The 19,508-nt window shown below is 40.7% G+C and overlaps 1 protein-coding gene across 1 annotated transcript; it reads right to left on the reverse strand.

The window, feature by feature from the left end:
• Positions 1–1,907: 1,907 nt before the first annotated feature.
• Positions 1,908–12,037, reverse strand: arhgap22b (Rho GTPase activating protein 22b). Its single transcript, XM_078279889.1, has 6 exons — positions 11,782–12,037; positions 11,013–11,145; positions 10,863–10,936; positions 10,662–10,783; positions 7,146–8,175; positions 1,908–5,560 (listed from the first exon to the last, which is right to left on the reverse strand). The coding sequence occupies exons 1-6, from the start codon at positions 12,027–12,029 to the stop codon at positions 5,338–5,340; spliced, it is 1,830 nt and encodes a 609-aa protein (XP_078136015.1). The 5' UTR covers positions 12,030–12,037; the 3' UTR covers positions 1,908–5,337.
• Positions 12,038–19,508: the final 7,471 nt, after the last annotated feature.

The raw sequence follows: 19,508 nt of genomic DNA on the forward strand, positions 1-19,508 counted from the left end.
TTTGACCTTCTATTTTGCTGGGGGGGAAATAACTGATAAATATACTCTACGCCTACGAGCGTACAAGCATATAATATGTATGGATGGAAACTCGTCCTCTATTAAAAAAAAAAAAAAAAGAAGGAAAAAAAACACGTGAAGAAAAAGCGTGGCAGATAATAGCGGACCGACTGAATAATATATCTAAAAAATATACATTTACGAACTACTGCTCTTAACTGAAACCAATGAGTCACTTGTCATTTGCAAGCAGTTGTACACTGCATTAAAAGCGAGCAGCGGAAGTTAATATCACTTAGGTCATTTATATTTTAGCCCATGAGATAGAGAGGCAGAAACAGAGTGAAAGAGATATTTACGCATCCTTTTCTAGCGTTGCAGAAAATTGATGTCCACGGTAAATTTCCTGAGGAACATTATCTTCTGCTCACTCTTAAGTCAAAGAGTACAACTGTTAACTTGTGCAAATGATTAGTAGCCTACCTAACTCCTTGAATGGTATGACTAGGACGGTTTCAATTCAGAGCAGTGGTCAGTAAATGTATATTTTGAAGCTACTTACGCGTTCGTCTGCCGCGCTTTCTCTCGCTGTTTCATTACAGCGCCCGTGTGTTTTTTTATATATATAAATAATGTGTTTCACGTTATCATACTTGCACAAGAAGCTGCTGCTCACTCTGTATAAAGTATGAACAATGCGTATTCTCCATTTTAGCATCAGTAAATCTGTGATCGACCTCGCGGTCTGTTAAGGAAAGCCGTGAACGTGCGCATCTATCCGAATTACTTCAGCCTGGCTCGGCCTAGTCTCTGCACAGGTTAGACTCGGTCAAGTCTCGCTTTATCGGTTATCCTGGATTTATAAATTCTGCTTTTGTGAAACAGCCCCCAGGTGTCTTCCCACAGGCCCTGGAAACCGCAGCCATCAAGCCACTCTTTGAAAAAGAACAATATAGACGTGTCTTATGCGTAATTATAGACCCATATCAAACCTCCATTTTAAAGTGAAATCATTGAAAAGCAGTTTTTCAAGAGCTTAACAGTTTCTTGTCATTAATTCAGGTTTTCGACCACACCGCAGCACTGAGACTGCGTCAGTTATTGGATGACATCCGCTTAAATACAGACGGGGGCAAGGTTTCAGTCTTACTGTAGTATTACTTGATCTCAGTGCTGCATTTGACACGGTGAAACATAACATATTACTAGACCGATGGGGAAACTCGGTTGGGCTTTCTGTCATGGCGCTAAACTGGTTTGAAGGGAAGTTGGTGTCTTTGGTCAAGCCAGCGCTGCATTTGATGGACCTTTTGGAAGAAAGAAAGGTCTCGTCAGTAGGGCTGGGACGATATGCTTTTGTCCCGATTCGATTCTTTCACGATACGTGGGTGCTGATTCGATTTGTATTGCGATTGTAGAAGTATTGGGATTCCATAGTATTGAGTATTGTGATTTTCTTTTCCTTCTTGTACAAAAACAAAAGTTGAGTAATACACTACTAGAGACAACATACCATAAGACATTTCTAAAAACTAATCACGCCAGTCAGTCAGTCTGACATTTATTTCATTTGTACATAACATGTATTTTCTGCATTTTCTGCTTTCGCTGTGTTTTGCTGAAAACGGATATGATGTAGTCGCCATCGGCGGTACCGTATAAACAGAAAATATTTAGGTGAGTCATTGGTAAAAGAAAAATAAAGAAATAACAAACAAAAAAAATCCCACCCCTACTTGTCAGTGCATGTCAAAGTCGGTCTACAAATGCAGAATTAATAGCTAGATTAACTGTTTTCCAGGACGTTTAAGGTTCCCTTTCATTTGGATCTTTAAGCAAGATGATGCTGTCACTTTGTCATTTCTACTGCCAAAGTTCACGGAAAAACCACCATTGTTTTTCTTCTTTGTCACCTTTATTCCCATGTACATGTCCATTCATTACAATAGTGGAAATCCATAATAAATAAGCACCGTAGATAATCAGCAGAGCAGTAGGAAACATTTAGCCTTAGTCGTGAGACATACATAAAGGGAAATAAATGTCCCTGTTGGAATCAAAAGAACCTGCAATAGATTTAGACCATCATATTGTGAACTGGAGGACAATTACCTTGTAAACCTGTGCAATTAAAGAGGGTCATGTAATAACATTGGCTTTATGTTTCTTTATAAAATATATAAAAAAAAAAAAAAAAAAATCAAAATACAGTCACATTGTCTAAACAACAGCACACTTTCACTTGTAATTATAGTGTTTGTCAGGCCCTTAAAAGAAATAAGCATCACTACCAACTACTTCTGGACATTCTTCTGGTTCGTGATAAGATGCTGAAAAACATTTTTAACAATGTAACCACATGCAATTCTCACAAAAGAGATATCTGCAACTCTTCATTTTGGAAACACATAATTAAGTGTCCAATGGACCAGAGCCATAAAACACATCACAGCTACCTGATGGGATGTATGCATGTGTGGTGCATCCCATAATTCACCACATGTCCAGCATTGCCAAGTCAAAGTAAGACGATTGGAGTCAGGGATGTGGGTTGAAGAAGTGGATGAATCGAAAACCATCAGTGATTAGAATCTCTCCCCCCTGGTAGGCGTTTACATTATTTTTTCTTCCATAGGGCTGGTTTCATCAATAACACATTACATTCACAACAAGGATACATTCTTAATTCAAAACTTGCATTCACTTTCACAAGAATTGGCACCTTTCTGGGGAGATTAAGTTATTCGTCTTCAGCAGTTTGTTGCCATATTAAAACAAAACAAAACAATGCAGCCGGCTCTGTGTACTATGGGCAAATATATGCACTACATCTCTGGACAAGCAAGCAATACTACATTTTTCCTACTTAAAAACACTTGAAGGCACAGCCAGGAAATTCCATTGTTTCTTTGAGGGCAGTGTTCAGCTTCATGTGCCAAAATCAACATGGCTTCCAGGCAGGCCATTCTGATCTTTAGAGAGCGAACAGCTGAGGCGGTCCAGCTTTGGTATTTACTGTGTACTGTCAATGGCCTTCACCTACCCGAGCCATGTGTCCTGTGTCCTAGGCAGCATGTGCTAGGTTGAAAATGCTTGAATAATTCTTTTTCATTGTCGCTGTTGTATTATCTGTCCATTAAAAGGTATATTGACATCTGTGAGGATCGGCGTAAACCCGAAGACCGAGGCTTTGCCATCAAATGGACATGGACACCATGCAGATGGTGACATGGTGTAGAGGCACTGGTACGGCCTGAGGATAAAGAAGGTACAGAGGCAGCTATTGCAGAGGGTCCATCCATTTACTGCTTCAGTTTTGCCCCAAAAGGAATCGTTTGGAAAACCTAGTTTTCTTAACCTGCTTTTATAAACATATTTGATTCTATAGTAAACATCCAGATATAAATGTCTGCAGCACAAATACAGGACAGGAGGATAAATGCAAGTGGAGGAACTTCTGCTAAAGCTACTACTGTACAGTTTAACGGTCCGTTCACTCAGATTAGAAAGAAGTCATTTTCTCAGTTACCCCTGGTGGTGTCTAGCTGGGGTCAACCCTATTTTCCCACAGCCCAATTGTTCCACAGCCCTATGTTCCCACATTTCTAAGAATTCATTTTTCACTGAAAATTAGGCCCTATGTTCCCAAATTTCTAGGACATTTTCAAAATGAGGTCTTGTGTTCCTACATTTCCCTTCAATTTAAGCCCTATCCTCCCACAACATTTTTTTTTAGGGGTTAGAGTTAGGGGGATAAAACTATGATACAAATTTATGAAGAAGGAAATGTAGGAACATAGGGCTGTGGGAACATAGGGCCTACATTTCAGTGAAAAAAACAATTCTTAGAAATGTGGGAACATAGGCACGCTCCCATCTAGCCATGCAAATCATTTAGGTTTAATTTGGACAGGTTTTGAGACAGCCAATATAAAATGGAAGTTATTAAAAAACTACATTTGCAACACTGGATATTTCATAGAACTCTTTCGTAACTTCAAAGCCTGTTAAAAAAACAAAGCAATCTTTTTATAACTAGCTACCACTACAGGCAAGTGAGAAAATGTTTTTTCTTTTTTTTAATTTGGTTGAATATCAAGGAATAGCTTGATATTTTAGGAAATACGTTAATTCCTGTTCTTGCTAAGATAAGATAAGGAGAATGATGCCACTCTCATGTCTGTAGGATAAATATGAAGCTACAGCAAGCAGCTGGTTAGCCTAGCTTAATGTACAGTTGGAAGAGTTACCCAAACGCTGGCCAAAGTAAAATGAGTTTTTGCTCTTTGTGTTTTTGTAAGAATTAAATAAACCACATACAGGTTATTAGTTAGCAGTCGTGTCCCCGAGGTCCAAAAAAAATGCCTCAAAACACTGATTTTCGTCAGATTTTGAGAGGCTCATCCGCTCGCCATTTCTGGCTGAGTCCCGACTGCCCTTTCTCCGACTGAGCATGTCGGGTCGGCCAAAATGAAGGCCGACAGCTCCTCTGACGGACGACGGCACGGAACACACCGAACAGACTCGAGTCACCGACCTCGCCAGACTGTCCGACGGCCGATAATCGGCTCTGTGTGTCAGCGCCTTTAGTTATGCTGGTTAGCAGATTTTTTTTAAAAGGTGTGTACTAGGCTAGGCTAACTCTTTCCCCCTGTTGTCTGTCTCTATGTTAGGCTAGGCTAACCAGCTGCTGGCTTTAGCCTACTATTAATCCTTCTCAGCAAGGAGGCAAATAAGTGTATTCCCTAAAATGTAGCACTATTCCTTAAAGATAAATATCGGATAAAGATAAATATCAGTTGGCTTTCTGTCTAACATGGTCTCTAATGAGTCATACAGTTCCAGCATGAAATCCATTCATGATGTTCTTGTAAGTAGTAGTGGTTAAAGAAGTCAGTGCTCTCCAGTAGGCCTATAGAAAATGTCAGAGAAATGACATCACGTTCCACCATCACATTCAGGCACCTGAACCGTTAAAATACTGCCTTCACAAGACAAACCCTGGACTCATCAAGGAGTGTAACCACATGAGCGCCGTCTTTTTATCTTGCCCATCCATTTCAAGCATGCGTGAGAAACTCAAAAACGCTCGGTGCTCAACGGAGTCAGTCCAAATTCGATATTTTTGCGCCCTTCAGAATTTCCTCTCTCCATATTTCAGTTCCCTTTGAGTTTGTCCTGAATGTACACAAACATGGCCGATTCCTTTATTTTCTTCTTTTCTTTTTCTTTTGAAGGAACGCCCTGGTACGCTAAAGGAGGACATGAGCCCTTGAAAGACACCCAATTCCCCAAAATACAAGCCTTGACAGTTTTTGGCCACAGACGGATGCCGTATCAAATGTCACTAGTCCTCGCACCCAGTGCCAGATCTCCCAGTGTGGAAAAGAAATCCTCCATCTCCTTCTCCAGAAGCCGGTTGCGGTTCTCAGCATCCTCCCGCGCCCGCTCTGAATTTCGTAGTTTGATCTCCAGCATGCGTTGCTTCTTCCTCTCCTGCTCCATCTCTTGTTCCAAACGCTCCATTTGCGCACACAGAGCAGCACTGGACTCCTCCAGTCTGAGGGGATCACAGACAGAAAGCACAGGCCATTGACATTCACCTTTACTGTTTGGCTACATTATGAAATGCTTTGGCGGTATTAGGACAAAACTTAAAGCTGCACTAAGCAAGTTTTTTTTCACATAGAAATGCAACCATCTTAAGGTATAATTTAAGAAAAAAAAATCACCTCTATTGGTATCTTACCATTCAGGTAGTTTTAGTTATGTTTGCTCTGGTTTGGATTCAAAGGATTTAAAGACTATATAAAAAAAAAAACGTGTCTTTGTACGATATTCTTTGGAGCTACTTTCTATCTTTAAAACAATTACTACAAAAACTGTTCACATTGAGGTTTGAGAGAGAAGGATGACATGCAGAAAAGGTCCCCAAACAGAATAGAACCAGGGAAATTGTGGTTACAAGGTGCCGCTCTTAGACCACCACTTGCTACTAGTTTTGCAGCTTTAAAATTATTTTTTACTGTTTAAAGCGTTGGCATAGGCGACTCCTATCTGGATCTGTATCTGGCGATACGATACGGATCACGATACATGGGTCACGATTCAATAAGTTACAATATATTTCGATACTGTGCGTATGGCGATATATTGGGATTTTTTTAAAGTATAATTTTAGAAAAACTAATATTTAAAAAAATACATGATGTGCATAAAAGTCAAAGAAGTTTAATTTGGGTAAACAATTCAGTATACAGAAAATCAGACTGCCAGTTTGGGATTGTGGTTCACAGGTTCTTAGTGAGGTAATTGTTATATGCTAAAGTTGGCCAAAGTTCAGCCATAGCTACATTGTTAGCTACTAGCAAAAAGTCAGACACTGCTAGGCACTGTTAGGTGAGGACACTAGTGGTGCGTCTCAGCATAGAAATCTAGCGGTAGGGGGTTTGAACACAACATAAACGTGAACCACTGTCTTACATGAATATTTTTGCACGTAAACTAAAAAATAAAATCGATATTGTGTTTTTGAAAATCAATACAGTGTTGCAAAATAAAATATCGCGATACTCAAGTGTATCGATTTTTTTCTTACACCCCTACTATTGGTAGTTGAAAAAGACACTAATGATCAGTTTACTTACCATGAAAATTGCCAAAAAAACTGTTAATATAATGTCTTCTGTTGCTCTAGAAGACCTTTTGTAAAGTTAAAGAAAATAACCCCTGATGATGTCATCCAGGCTATCTTAGCTTTGGCTTCAAAACTACAATTTTACACAAAGCTTTGTTACAAACTGTTAAATTTTTTTATGTGGACATTTACCAGGCAGGGAGGCTCTAATAAAAAGATGTGCTATTTGCTGAGTTTTTGGAGCTTTCCTCCCAGGAGACTAGCACATGATAGGGTTAGAAATCTTGATTGCCTGTGAGTGTCAATGTATTCCTGTTATAAGACTTCATAAGAGATAATACTTGGTAACACATCCACGTTTAACTGTGACAAAAAAGTTAGTTGTTTGCTATTGCAGAGCAGAGTGGTTCCAAACTGGGGACCAATTTTACTCTTATATTTACCAGCACCAAAAGAAAATCTACACACATATAACAATGTTAAGGAACCCCCCAGAACCCAGACTTACTTTAGAATCCTGGTCTCATATGCAGTCTTCTGCTTCCTCAACTCGTCCTTCAGTCCTTCCACCAGACTGCTCAGTGTTAGATTTGCCCCGTCTCCATCCTCGGACATGATAATGGACGGCACCCCGGCAGCCGTGGCCATGTTTCCATTCTCACTGCAGGCTGCGCTGCTACTGCACAGCTCCATGGCCTCACAACTGTCCTGCTCAGAGCTCGGGTCTGTCGTCATCCCTCCGTCCCTTCCTCTGTCAGTCTCCCTCTGGCTCTCCACCCACTCCCCTTTTTCCCCACTTTCGCCCCCTACTCCGCCGTTCTGGTTGGCCAAGGGCTCACTTCCCGAGTCGGGGGCAGAGATTTCGCAAGAGGAGGTGGACCAAGGTGTGCTGGCAACACTTGGAACGCTCCCCATGCTCGAGGAAGAGGTGACATTGTCGTAGGTGGACAGTCTCTGTGAGGAGCCGGTAGAGTCGCGGTCGCGGGCGGACCGCTCGCCTGACGATGTGCGCCGGTGTCCCCTCAAGGAGGACAAACCGTTCATGAGCCAGTTACCTCCACCTCCACCTCCTCCCCCCCCAGAAGATACACTAGTAATATCAGCCACAGAGCTGCCGCTGCCGCTTTGCTTGCCTTGCGGCTGGGAACGAGGCGCCGAGGAGCTTTTGAAAGAGTATTTCCAGGAAGGTATGGTCTTGGCTTGTTTACTCGGGCTGACCACCGTCTCTCCTTTCCCTGATGGGGACCCCAGTTTTGGTCCAGGGTTCAGGTTAGGGGTCTGGGTGGGAGTGACAGCCGCACACAGTTTGGCATCCAAAGACGAGGCACTGCTGTGCAGTTCTTGGTCTGGGTTAGACACAGGACAGCTCTGGAGGTCTTCCTCTGAGATCCAGGCTCCAAGGCTGCGATGCTGGAGCTGATGTCCCTGGACAGGGAGCTCTGTTTGGGGAACGGTGAGTCCCTCCTGGTCCCTCCCTGAGTACAATCGGTTGTGTTCCCTAATGAGGATTGTCATCAGGTGCTGGACCAGAGAGGTACCTATGGATCACAGTCAGACAGAATATCATAAATGTACAGTGGCATTATTTTGGTTTTTAGCTGCACATGCAGCAAGTTTAATATATCGTTGCTGTCGGGCAGAAAGCTTGTATCTCCAAATTACATCATTTTTAATTTTATTTCATAAATCAATGCTATTGTTCACCCTTTATGTCTGTCTGTGGGTTTTACAAAGATTTAAACCGTGACGAAGCAATTTTGTCTGAGGTAAATAGCTCAATAAAATGTTTTCAATTTAGCTTTTTTTCATTTCCCGAAAAGCAACAGTTTTGGACATATAAGGTTTTAACCTGACAGCAGCGATATGTGCTAATACTACAAGGTGTAATGTAATTTTAAAGGTCCCACATGGTAAAAAATTAGCTTTCCATGTCTTTTTTTATTATAAAGCAGGTCTTGGTGCTGTATAAATACTGTGAAAGTATCAAAATGCTCAAGCCACTGCAGCTGTCAGGACTTCTGCATGGTTGTAATGTCAGAACTATGCTATATATAAAGTGGGGAGAACAAGTATTTGATACACTGCCGATTTTGCAGGTTTTCCTACTTACAAAGCATGTAGAGGTCTGTAATTTTTATCACAGGTACACTTCAACTGTGAGAGACGGAATCTAAAACAAAAATCCAGAAAATCACATTGTATGATTTTTAAATAATTAATTTGCATTTTATTGCATGACAAGTATTTGATCACCTACCAACCAGTAAGAATTCCGGCTCTCACAGACCTGTTAGTTTTTCTTTAAGAAGCCCTCCTGTTCTCCACTCATTACCTGTATTAACTGCATCTGTTTGAACTTGTTACTTGTATAAAAGACACCTGTCCACACACTCAATCAAACAGACTCCAACCTCTCCACAATGGCCAAGACCAGAGAGCTGTGTAAGGACATCAGGGATAAAATTGTAGACCTGCACAAGGCTGGGATGGGCTACAGGACAATAGGCAAGCAGCTTGGTGAGAAGGCAACAACTGTTGGCGCAATTATTAGAAAATGGAAGAAGTTCAAGATGACGGTCAATCTCCCTCGGTCTGGGGCTACATGCAAGATCTCACCTCGTGGGGCATCAATGATCATGAGGAAGGTGAGGGATCAGCCCAGAACCACATGGCAGGACCTTGTCAATGACCTGAAGAGAGCTGGGACCACAGTCTCAAAGAAAACCATTAGTAACACACTACGCCGTCATGGATTAAAATCCTGCAGCGCACGCAAGGTCCCTCTGCTCAAGCCAGCGCATGTCCAGGCCCGTCTGAAGTTTGCCAATGACCATCTGGATGATCCAGAGGAGGAATGGGAGAAGGTCATATGGTCTGATGAGACAAAAATAGAGCTTTTTGGTCTAAACTCCACTCGCTGTGTTTGGAGGAAGAAGAAGGATGAGTACAACCCCAAGAACACCATCCCAACCGTGAAGCGTGGAGGTGGACACATCATTCTTTGGGGATGCTTTTCTGCAAAGGGGACAGGACGACTGCACCATAATGAGGGGAGGATGGATGGGACCATGTATCGCAAGATCTTGGCCAACAATCTCCTTCCCTCAGTAAGAGCATTGAAGATGGGTCGTGGCTGGGTCTTCCAGCATGACAACGACCCAAAACACACAGCCAGGGCAACTAAGGAGTGGCTCCGTAAGAAGCATCTCAAGGTCCTGGAGTGGCGTAGCCAGTCTCCAGACCTGAACCCAATAGAAAATCTTTGGAGGGAGCTGAAAGTCCATATTGCCCAGCGACAGCTCCGAAACCTGAAGGATCTGGAGAAGGTCTGTATGGAGGAGTGGCCCAAAATCCCTGCTGCAGTGTGTGCAAACCTGGTCAAGAACTACAAGGAAACGTATGATCTCTGTAACTGCAAACAAAGGTTTTTGTACCAAATATCAAGTTCTGCTTTTCTGATGTATCAAATACTTATGTCATGCAATAAAATGCAAATGAATTACTTAAAAATCATACAATGTGATTTTCTGGATTTTTGGTTTTAGATTCCGTCTCTCACAGTTGAAGAGTACCTATGATAAAAATGACAGACTTCTACATGCTTTGTAAGTGGGAAAACCTGCAAAATCGGCAGTGTATCAAATACTTGTTCTCCCCACTGTAGATAGAAAGTGAAGCTACGGTGCCGTTACAGTCATTCCCCGGCTGCAATGACGATGCAGAGACTCCGAGAGTGCAGATGCGGAAAACCCGGAAATGCTGACCAATCAGATCAGACTGGGATTTTTAAGGAGGGGGGTATGTATTCAGACAGACAGTATGAGAAAAATTAAGTATTTTTTGAACATTAAAGCATGTAAACATGTTCTAGTAGAAACCCAAAATACAAGCATGAACCTGAAAATGAGCATGATATGGGACCTTTAAAGTAACATTGTGGTGTGTAATATTTAAAAGACTTCAGTTAGCTTGCAATGATTTTTACCATGAATTCAGTCATTACGTCAGTGAACATCATCCGTACCTTCCATGATAGTGACTGGGTCCTCCATCTTGGGTCGAAGGATATTTGGTCCAAATACTGTGGCTAGGTTTTGGACACTCATCTTGTTCTCAATGGAGTGGGACTGCACCTCATCAAGGAATCTAAGCAGAGATAACAAAAAGTTAAAAGTAGAAACAGACGTCGTTAAAAACCAATGACATTATGTGATGAAATACTTACTTGCATATGTACGTGAGGAGATTGTAGTTAGGTAGAGGTAGAGTGCTAACTTGTCTTCCCAGTTCCTGGACTCCCTGATAAAAGATTGATCAATTGTTAGACACAAACATTTGCACATAAACATACATTATACATATATACTGCACATACTTCCTCCTCATCTTTGGCCAAAAGCTGTGCACAGGTCAGAAAGTCTTCATATTTGGAGAAGGGAATGACTGGTTCAGGCAACTCTCGCAGGTACAACTTCAGCAAGGATGCCACCGTGTGGACATCTGTATTACTGCAAGGGAGTAGAGAAAGAAATGAGTCTACTGAATGCAGGGCCGGCCCATGGAATAGGCAGTATAGGAAAATGCTAGGGGCACCGTCAGTCCAAATGAGTAAAGAAACGTTAATAGATTTAAGAAACGCCAAAAATGTCGACAAAAGCGACAATTTTTTTTTGGAAAAAAGCGCCGTGAACTTCAGAGAAATGTGACAAAAACCTTGAAAAAGCAACAAAAACGTAAAAGAAAGGGACAAAAATTGCAAAGAAGCATAAAAAATGTCAACAAAGCGGCAAAAAAACAACAACAAAAATGTTGGAAAAACAAAACAAATAGCAAAGAAAGCAACAAAACTGTTGAAAAAGGTGACAAAACAAAAAAAGGGACAAAAATGTCAAAAAAACAACAAAAATGTGGAAAAAGTGACAAAAATGGCAAAAAAAACCCTTGACAAAACGTCAAAATAAGCGACAAAAATGTTGCGATAGCGACAAAAACATCACTAAAAGCTTAAAAGACGTCGAAAGAGCCACAAAAACATTGAAATCTTGCCTAGGGCACCAAATTGGTTAGGGCTGGCTCTGACTGGATGATCTATCATTTACTTCTCAAAGAGCTGGTGTAGTCTTGTAACGCTCCCCTCGGTCTACCTGTCAAACAGAGGCTTGTCGCCGCAATCAAAGGCCTCCTGCAGCTCTTTGACCAGGTTGGCCTGTCCTGGCATCCGAAAGAGACCCTCCTCGTCCAAACCCCTCTCCCTGATGAAGTCCACACACTGCTCCACCAGTAGGGGGGCCAGCCGGGGGCCAAACTTCTTCTCATACTGCACCGTGTCCTCCAAACGCTGACCAAATATCCCTGGGGACAGATGGAGGAAACATATGTGTACTTTATTCATTCATGCATCCACCGTAGAACTAGCCTGACGTCGTCATACTCAGATTCTAGTCAGAATATGAGTCTGATACTGCTCCATTGGGCTGTGATTATGGGGCGTGTTTCAACCGAACCAGGAAAGAAATGCCTCTGCACTCAATTGGATAGACCTACAATACATCAGAGCAACGGAGTATGTGACGTGTGACGCGCCCCATCTTTTTAGCGACCATCGGGGCCAGCAGATAAATTAAACTTTTGCCGAATCCCGTAAGAAGGACGGCAAAAACATCTTTCCGATCGACAAATGCCTTGATCGTGGTTCTCTGTTCCTCTTTTAAAATGAATGCGCTGTCGATATCTTCTATAACAGACGTGATGGCAGAAGCTACACATCTCAATTCTCCAGCGGCAGCCATCTTTGTTATAAACAAATTTAACCCAAGCACTCTTGTGGTTCTCGTGGTTGATTCCGTTACTGTTGATCATCTGTCCATCAGCTCTGGTTCGAGCATAGTTGCTCCACAACGGATCATCAACTTCCTGACCTCAAATGTTGTGGGCGGGGCTCAGTTCGGCCGGCATCCAGTCTACCGTGGGACCGCAAACTAACCATTGTCGATCATTTTCTCCACTAATCGATTATTGTTTGGTCTGTAAAATGTCCCAATATGATGTACGATATGAACATACATCATACACAGCCATCATTGAGTCCATCCTCACATCCTCCATCACCATCTGGTACGCTGCTAGCACAACCAAGGACAAGGGCAGACTGCAGCGTGTCATTTGGTCAGCTGAAAAGGTGATTGGCTGCAATCTGCCGCCACTCCAGGACCTGTACGCCACCAGGACTCTGAAGCGTGCTGGAAATATTGTGGCTGACCCCTCCCAACAACAAACTCTTTAAGCCACTCCCCTCTGGCAGGAGGCTGAGGTCCATCAGGAGCAAAACCTCACGTCACAAGGACAGTTTCTTCCCCTCCGCCACTAGCCTTATTAACAAGGCCCGGAACCCACCCTGACTCTCTCCACACCCCACCTCTGGCTCTACATGCCACTGTACTTAATCTGCTGTTCTGCTCTTTTTATCTTAATTCTTACTCTTATTTTTAACACATTCTGTGAGTGTATATATATTAGGGCTGTCAAACGATTACATTTTCTTAATCGCTTTTAATCGTTGAATTTCTATAGTTAATCGCGATTAATTGCATGTTTTATCACATGATTAAAATTCTATTATTTTGCATTTCAGAACTGTTTTTAAGTACATATTAACAATGGAAAGCAATTCTTACCAGTGTATCTTGATTGGGAATCAAATGAATGCAAAGAAAATGACTTTATGAACTTGATTTTAAGATTTGTATTTGTTTATTATATATTTAATTTAGTCACACATTTGAATCTACATCAAGGTCAATATTAGGGTTGGGTATTGTTTGGTTTAAAAGCGGTTCTTTTAAAACGGTAGCGGTGCCTTAACAGTGCCTGAACCAATATTTTTTAAGAAAGTAAAAAAAAAGAAGAACGGCTTGTTCATTGCTAAGGCCATATCGTCAAAATTAAATGATTAATAATAATGTAATCACTATAACAACTTATTTCAACAACTTTGAATGTACCACGAGGCTGTAAATTACCAGTTTCAGTGAACGCACCGTCCGTGTTTTTCCAACAACTGCAGCTGCAGATTGTTACATCCCGGTGTCGGAATCCTCTAGCTAGCGGTAGGCTAACGTTAGCTGCTGTCGAGTATAGTGTTAACTAGCGTCACGTGCAGCGGTGTTTGTGTTGCCTGTATCGTCTTCAGAGCATCAGAGAGAAGTGCAGACATATCAGTGGCACCAGAATGAGGCACCGAAATCCGCGTTGCTATTCCTGCAGCAGCAGGATGTGTTACGAGGAAGTACGGCAAAATAGTAGCCTGTTAGGCACGACGCAAAGCCGAGTGAAGTGAAAATAAATTAATAAATGGCGGCATGCGATTAATACGATAAAACAAAAATGAACGCGTTATGCTTGGCCCTTAATCGCATCGCGATATATATATATATATACACATATATTTATACTTATATTGTTTGTTCTGTTTAACCTGTTTGTTTAACTTATTTTAGAGAATGTGTGACATGCACCTACAACACCAAAACAAATTCCTTGTATGTGTAAAAAACGTACTTGGCAATAAAGCTTTTCTGATTCTGATTCTGATTCAAATGCATCCTTACCTGTTAGATGTACATTACAAGCACACAATAATAGCAAGGAGTGCAATCAGAGGTGACGCTTTACTACTTTAAGATTCAACTTGAAATCTTGAATATGGCAGTGTGTGTCTGAATGCTGGAACAAGGCCTATGGCACTGTACATTGTGGCCTATTACTGCCTGTTTTTACATGAAGGACCCCCAATCAAAACATCACTGGCATCACCATTAGATACAGACCTGATCTATGGAGCAGTTACATGATGTAGGCTATGTCATGGTGCAGGATTTTAAGTCTCTCATCCCCTCAGTGGGCTGAGGAGATAACTGTAGCTCTAGCTGCAAAGATTAATTGAATAGTTGTCAACTATTACATTATTCGCCAACTATTTTTGATAGTCAGTTAATCAGTTTGAGTTCTCGGATTCCCGCTTCTTAAATGTGAATATGTTCTAGTTTCTTCTCTCCTCTGTTCCAGCAAACCGAATACGTTTGAGTTGTGGACAAAACAAGACATTTGAGGACGTCATCGTGGGCTTTGGAAAACACCAATCGACATTTTTCACCATTTTCTGACATTTTATAGACCAAACAACTAATTGAAAAAAATAATCGACAGATTAATCGACTACGAAAATGATCGCTAGTCCTAGATAATTGTGCTATGAAAATGTCTTATATGCCTCACATTGGCCAAAACAACTCTATTTTTAGTTTTTTGTTTACCCTTAGTATTTAACATCTTTTAGTTATTTAGGCTATAGGATTTTTTTCAACTCTATTTTTTATTGTATTTTTAAGTCTTTAATTATGCAAACGCTAAGAAAAAGATAGCATCGTCACATTAAAAGTGTTGTAAAAATGACGTGCGTAGCTAAACGTGTTCGATGAGCCAATCACTGACTGGTAATGTTACCTGTTGATTGGCTGCAGCAGTCGCAGTTGGCTGACAGCTCGCAGTAATCGTAGTAATTCACCGAGCAGGAGCTGCACAGCATCAGAGTGTGTTTCTCATACATCCCAAAGCCACATTTCACCAAGTTCATCCATTCCGGTTCAGGCATTTGACTCCACTGGTGGATTAATCCCGCATTTACAAACTCCTACAGACCTAATACGCTAAAGCGGAAACGAGCTACAGTTTAGGAAAATGACGGAGGCGTTCAGACGAAAGGCATGTGACGGGGGTCAGTGTGCTGTGACCGCGGTGCTGCTGTTAACGACGGGTCTATAAGTTGGCGACACATCTATTCTGGGCCGAGAGCCGAGAGACAGACACCCCTACCCTGCCAGTGTGTGTGTGTGTGTGTGTGTGTGTGTGTGTGTGAGAGAGAGAGAGAGAGAGAGGCTGGAAATATGAGCCAGCTAGTGTGAGGTAGGCCTACACCACTAAACCTTAATCAGCAGCATTAATATATATATATATATATATATATATATATATATATATATATATGTATATGTATATATATATATATATGTATATATATATATCTGTCTGTCATATATGTATATGTATATATATATATATATATATATATATATATATATATATATATATATATATAATATTTGTATGTTGCTGATTCTAACGTACGGAAGAGGATTAGGGCCACGTGTGAACATTTTATTTGAGTTCTGAGTTCTTAAAGTCAGAATTCTGAGATTTGAGTCAGATTTCTGACTTTTTTCTCAGAATTCTGAGTTTACAGTCACAATTTGACTTGATTGTCTGAGTTTTAAGTCAGAATTCTGAAGAGGATTAGGGCCACATGTGAACATTTCATTTGAGTTCTGAGCTTAAAGTCAGAATTCTGAGATTTGAGTCAGAATTCTGAGTTTATTTTAAAGTGCTCATATTGTGCTTTTTGGCTTTCCCCTTTTCTTTATTGTGTTATATATCTTTTTTGTGCACGTTATAGGTTTACAAAGTGAAAAAGCCCAAAGTCCACCCCAAAGGGACTTACCATCTCCAACAGAAAACACTGTTCACAAACTGCTCCAAACAGCTCTGTTGTAGTCCAGCCTTTACTTCAGAGACAAACGTGCGTCACTTTGTAACACACGTTATAATGCTCGCCTAGCTGCTAGCGTGGCACGCCCTCATACTCTGCTTCTGACTGGCTAGCAGTGCTGACCTAGCTACTGCGCATGTGCTACTCCCTCTGTAGCTAAAACAGAGAGCTCAACACACAGGGTGAAAAGAGGAGCCGCAGCAAAGTGCAGTACAACAACAATATGGTGTTTTTTGAAAATTAAACTATGTAAACTTATTCTGATATAACCTCTAAATACAATCATGAACCTGAAAATTTGCCATAATATGAGCACTTAAGTAAAAAAAAAAAGAGTAACAATTAGACTTTTTTGTTGTTGTTTTTTTCGACGTTTTGACGCCTTTTTTCACAGTTTGTTTTTGCTTTTTCCAACGTTTTAAACGGGTCAATGTGACCCGAAGTCAACACAAGGGTTAAGTCAGAATTCTGAGTTTTTTTTCATCAGAATTCAGTCACCCCCCCCCCCCAAAACTCTGAATTTAAATAAATTTTTTTCACATGTGGCCCTGATCCTCTTCCGTACTGATGCGTCCCCTCCCCCTTCTGAGAGAGAAAAAGTGTCACATCTGTGAACAGGCGTTAGATAGGATGTTTGGGTCCCCCCCCCCCCATATGGCAACAACTGGACTAGAAATGATAATGAACTCCCCATCATTTATTTGTAGTTTTTTAGGCAAACTTAAAACCAGTAGCAAGAAATGGCACTATCAATATTTACAAAATGAAAACTGCATTAATCAATTTCTGAGCACCAGGCCGCTGAAGAAACATGTAAAGTTGACAATACAGCTTCAGTTTGTCCTTTTCATGTAGTTTGACTATTACATTGGAGTCAGAGCTAGCACAGCACCAGCATCCATTATTCTAAAACATAAATAAATTAAAAAAAAATAGGCCTACCAGGTGATGTTATTTTAAATATATTCTTTGTCGTAGGCCTATATCATTATGTATGACACAAGGAAAACAATAAAAACATGATTGAAAATATATAATAAAAAGTGACAAATCATCAAACAAGCAAGGACACATGTTATTTCTGGCTACCATCTTTGATTGGAAACATTTTTATGGTGCAACGTAGGGCTGGGCGATATGGAGAAAACCAAATATCACGATATTTTTGACCAAATACCTCGATATCGATACCGCAATGACATTGTAGTGTTGACTATTGGTGCTTTCACAAAATATTTACACAATGAGATTTTAGATAAATAATCATCAGTAATGTGGATATAATGACTAAGTGGGTAAAGGGAAATAATAGAACTGTTACAACAGTCTTGTGAGTTCAGAACATGACACAACTTTACTGTAATGCAGCCTTTAAAACCAGGGAAGGACAACACATATGCCATATTACAACATTACGTTATCCAAAATCTAAGATGATATCTAGTCTCATATCACGATATCGATATAATATCGATATATTGCCCAGCTCTAGTGCAACGGGCCAAATATTTTACACCAAAATGGTTAGAATTTAGGAAATGCCTTCTAGGCTGAACAACCTTATAGGCTTTTGAAAGATTGCTGGGTGTTTATGTTAAGAAAATGGGATGCTTAGCTCCGTGAATGTAATAGTAATACATAAGAGGCATAAAGTGGGGCTGCGGCTAACCATACAGTAAACGTGCCATAATACCAAACAGTTAGAAAACTACAGAGTTGGATGATAATTCTTGGATTCAGCAGTATAGCAGTCATTTGATTCAATGTTCAACAACAAAAAAATAGTATAATTATTAATATTCTTTTCTAAGTGCTTATTTCAAGTAAAATACCAAAAACCTTTAGTGTACACCTTTTCACGTATGAGAATTTACAGCCTTTTTCTGTTTTATGTAATTGTCAGACATAAGTTTGGCCTAATAAAACTTGAAATTGGCAGAATTGAATACATTTATTGATAAAACTAACGATGAAATACAAATGATCACTAAGTGTAGCCTTGGTAGTTGGCACCCCTGTTCCCCCTCTGCCAACAGAGCTTAAACATGGCTGATTAAAAATGAAGTTTCAAATGAGACCAGTGATGTCGTACAGTATGTCAATAGAGTGTTATTCTACATGTATCCCCCTATTAATATACTGCTTCTTTGTAACACAACACCATGCTGTTCAGCTGCTCCTTATGTCCCAGTTCACACCCAGACAGACAGGCCTGGTTGTATTTCTGGACTCCCGTCAAGTAGCCTACATTAGTTGGACAGGCCGACCACAGCAGACAGGGTGAGAATTAACCACAGGCTCCCTTCTTGCATGAAGAGGGCAAATAGACTCTGTAGGAGTCAAAGAAACTCTGTTTGACTGGATTCAAATTCACAGGCTAAACTGCACCCAGGACATCTATGCTCTGCTGATTAGGGCTGCACTGCACGATATGAGGAAAATCTATGTATCTATCTATCTAAGGATAAATATATATATATATGTGTCGACTTCAAGGCACTTAACCCTAACCCTAACCCTAGTGCCTTCCATGCAGCTCTGCCTGGAAGATGACGTTGGGGGTTTAAAACACCATTATGCTCAACTGAAATTGCGCTTATGATTAACGATATTGGAGGGAATGACAATTTTTGTATCACTCTCATTTTCATGGAATAAAAAAAAAAAATTATATATAGTTATTATAATGTGATTTTTGCGAGGATCTGTACCAAACAAAGATTTTTTCTTTAGTCTGTAGGATACGATTTGTAGGCCGGGATGTCTCTGCAGCACCACAATACTTCATTCCGAATGGTTTGACACATTTTTTGCCTTAAACAAATATTGTGCTCCCCTGCGATTTGGATATTGTGCTAGTCCATATTGCAATTTCGATACAATTGTGATTCATTGTGCAGCCCTACTGCTGATCCTTATAGTTTATTACTCAACAAGCTCAAAACAAACAGCACCCCATAGAAGCACCCTGTATAGTAGTTGGACACCAGGAATAGAGACTTCAGGGTGAGAATTAAAGGCAGGCCAAAGAAATGAGACACAGTACGGGTGGGTGATACTTTTCTTGGCCGGGCTCAAGTTTGTAACTCATAAAGCATAATATGGAGACCACCACCAGAGAGGTTTCCAATTTCAGCAATACTGTAGCCTATATCTTATTGCAAGAAGTGGAAAGGAAATGAAGACTTCCTGTCTTAGGATGGTGCTTCTTCTTATGATTATTGGCTTTGTAAGAGATTTGAATAAAATGTTTTGATGAACAGAATCGTT

Source organism: Sander vitreus, chromosome 21, assembly GCF_031162955.1.
Source record: "Sander vitreus isolate 19-12246 chromosome 21, sanVit1, whole genome shotgun sequence".
Classification (NCBI taxonomy): Eukaryota; Metazoa; Chordata; class Actinopteri; order Perciformes; family Percidae; genus Sander; species Sander vitreus.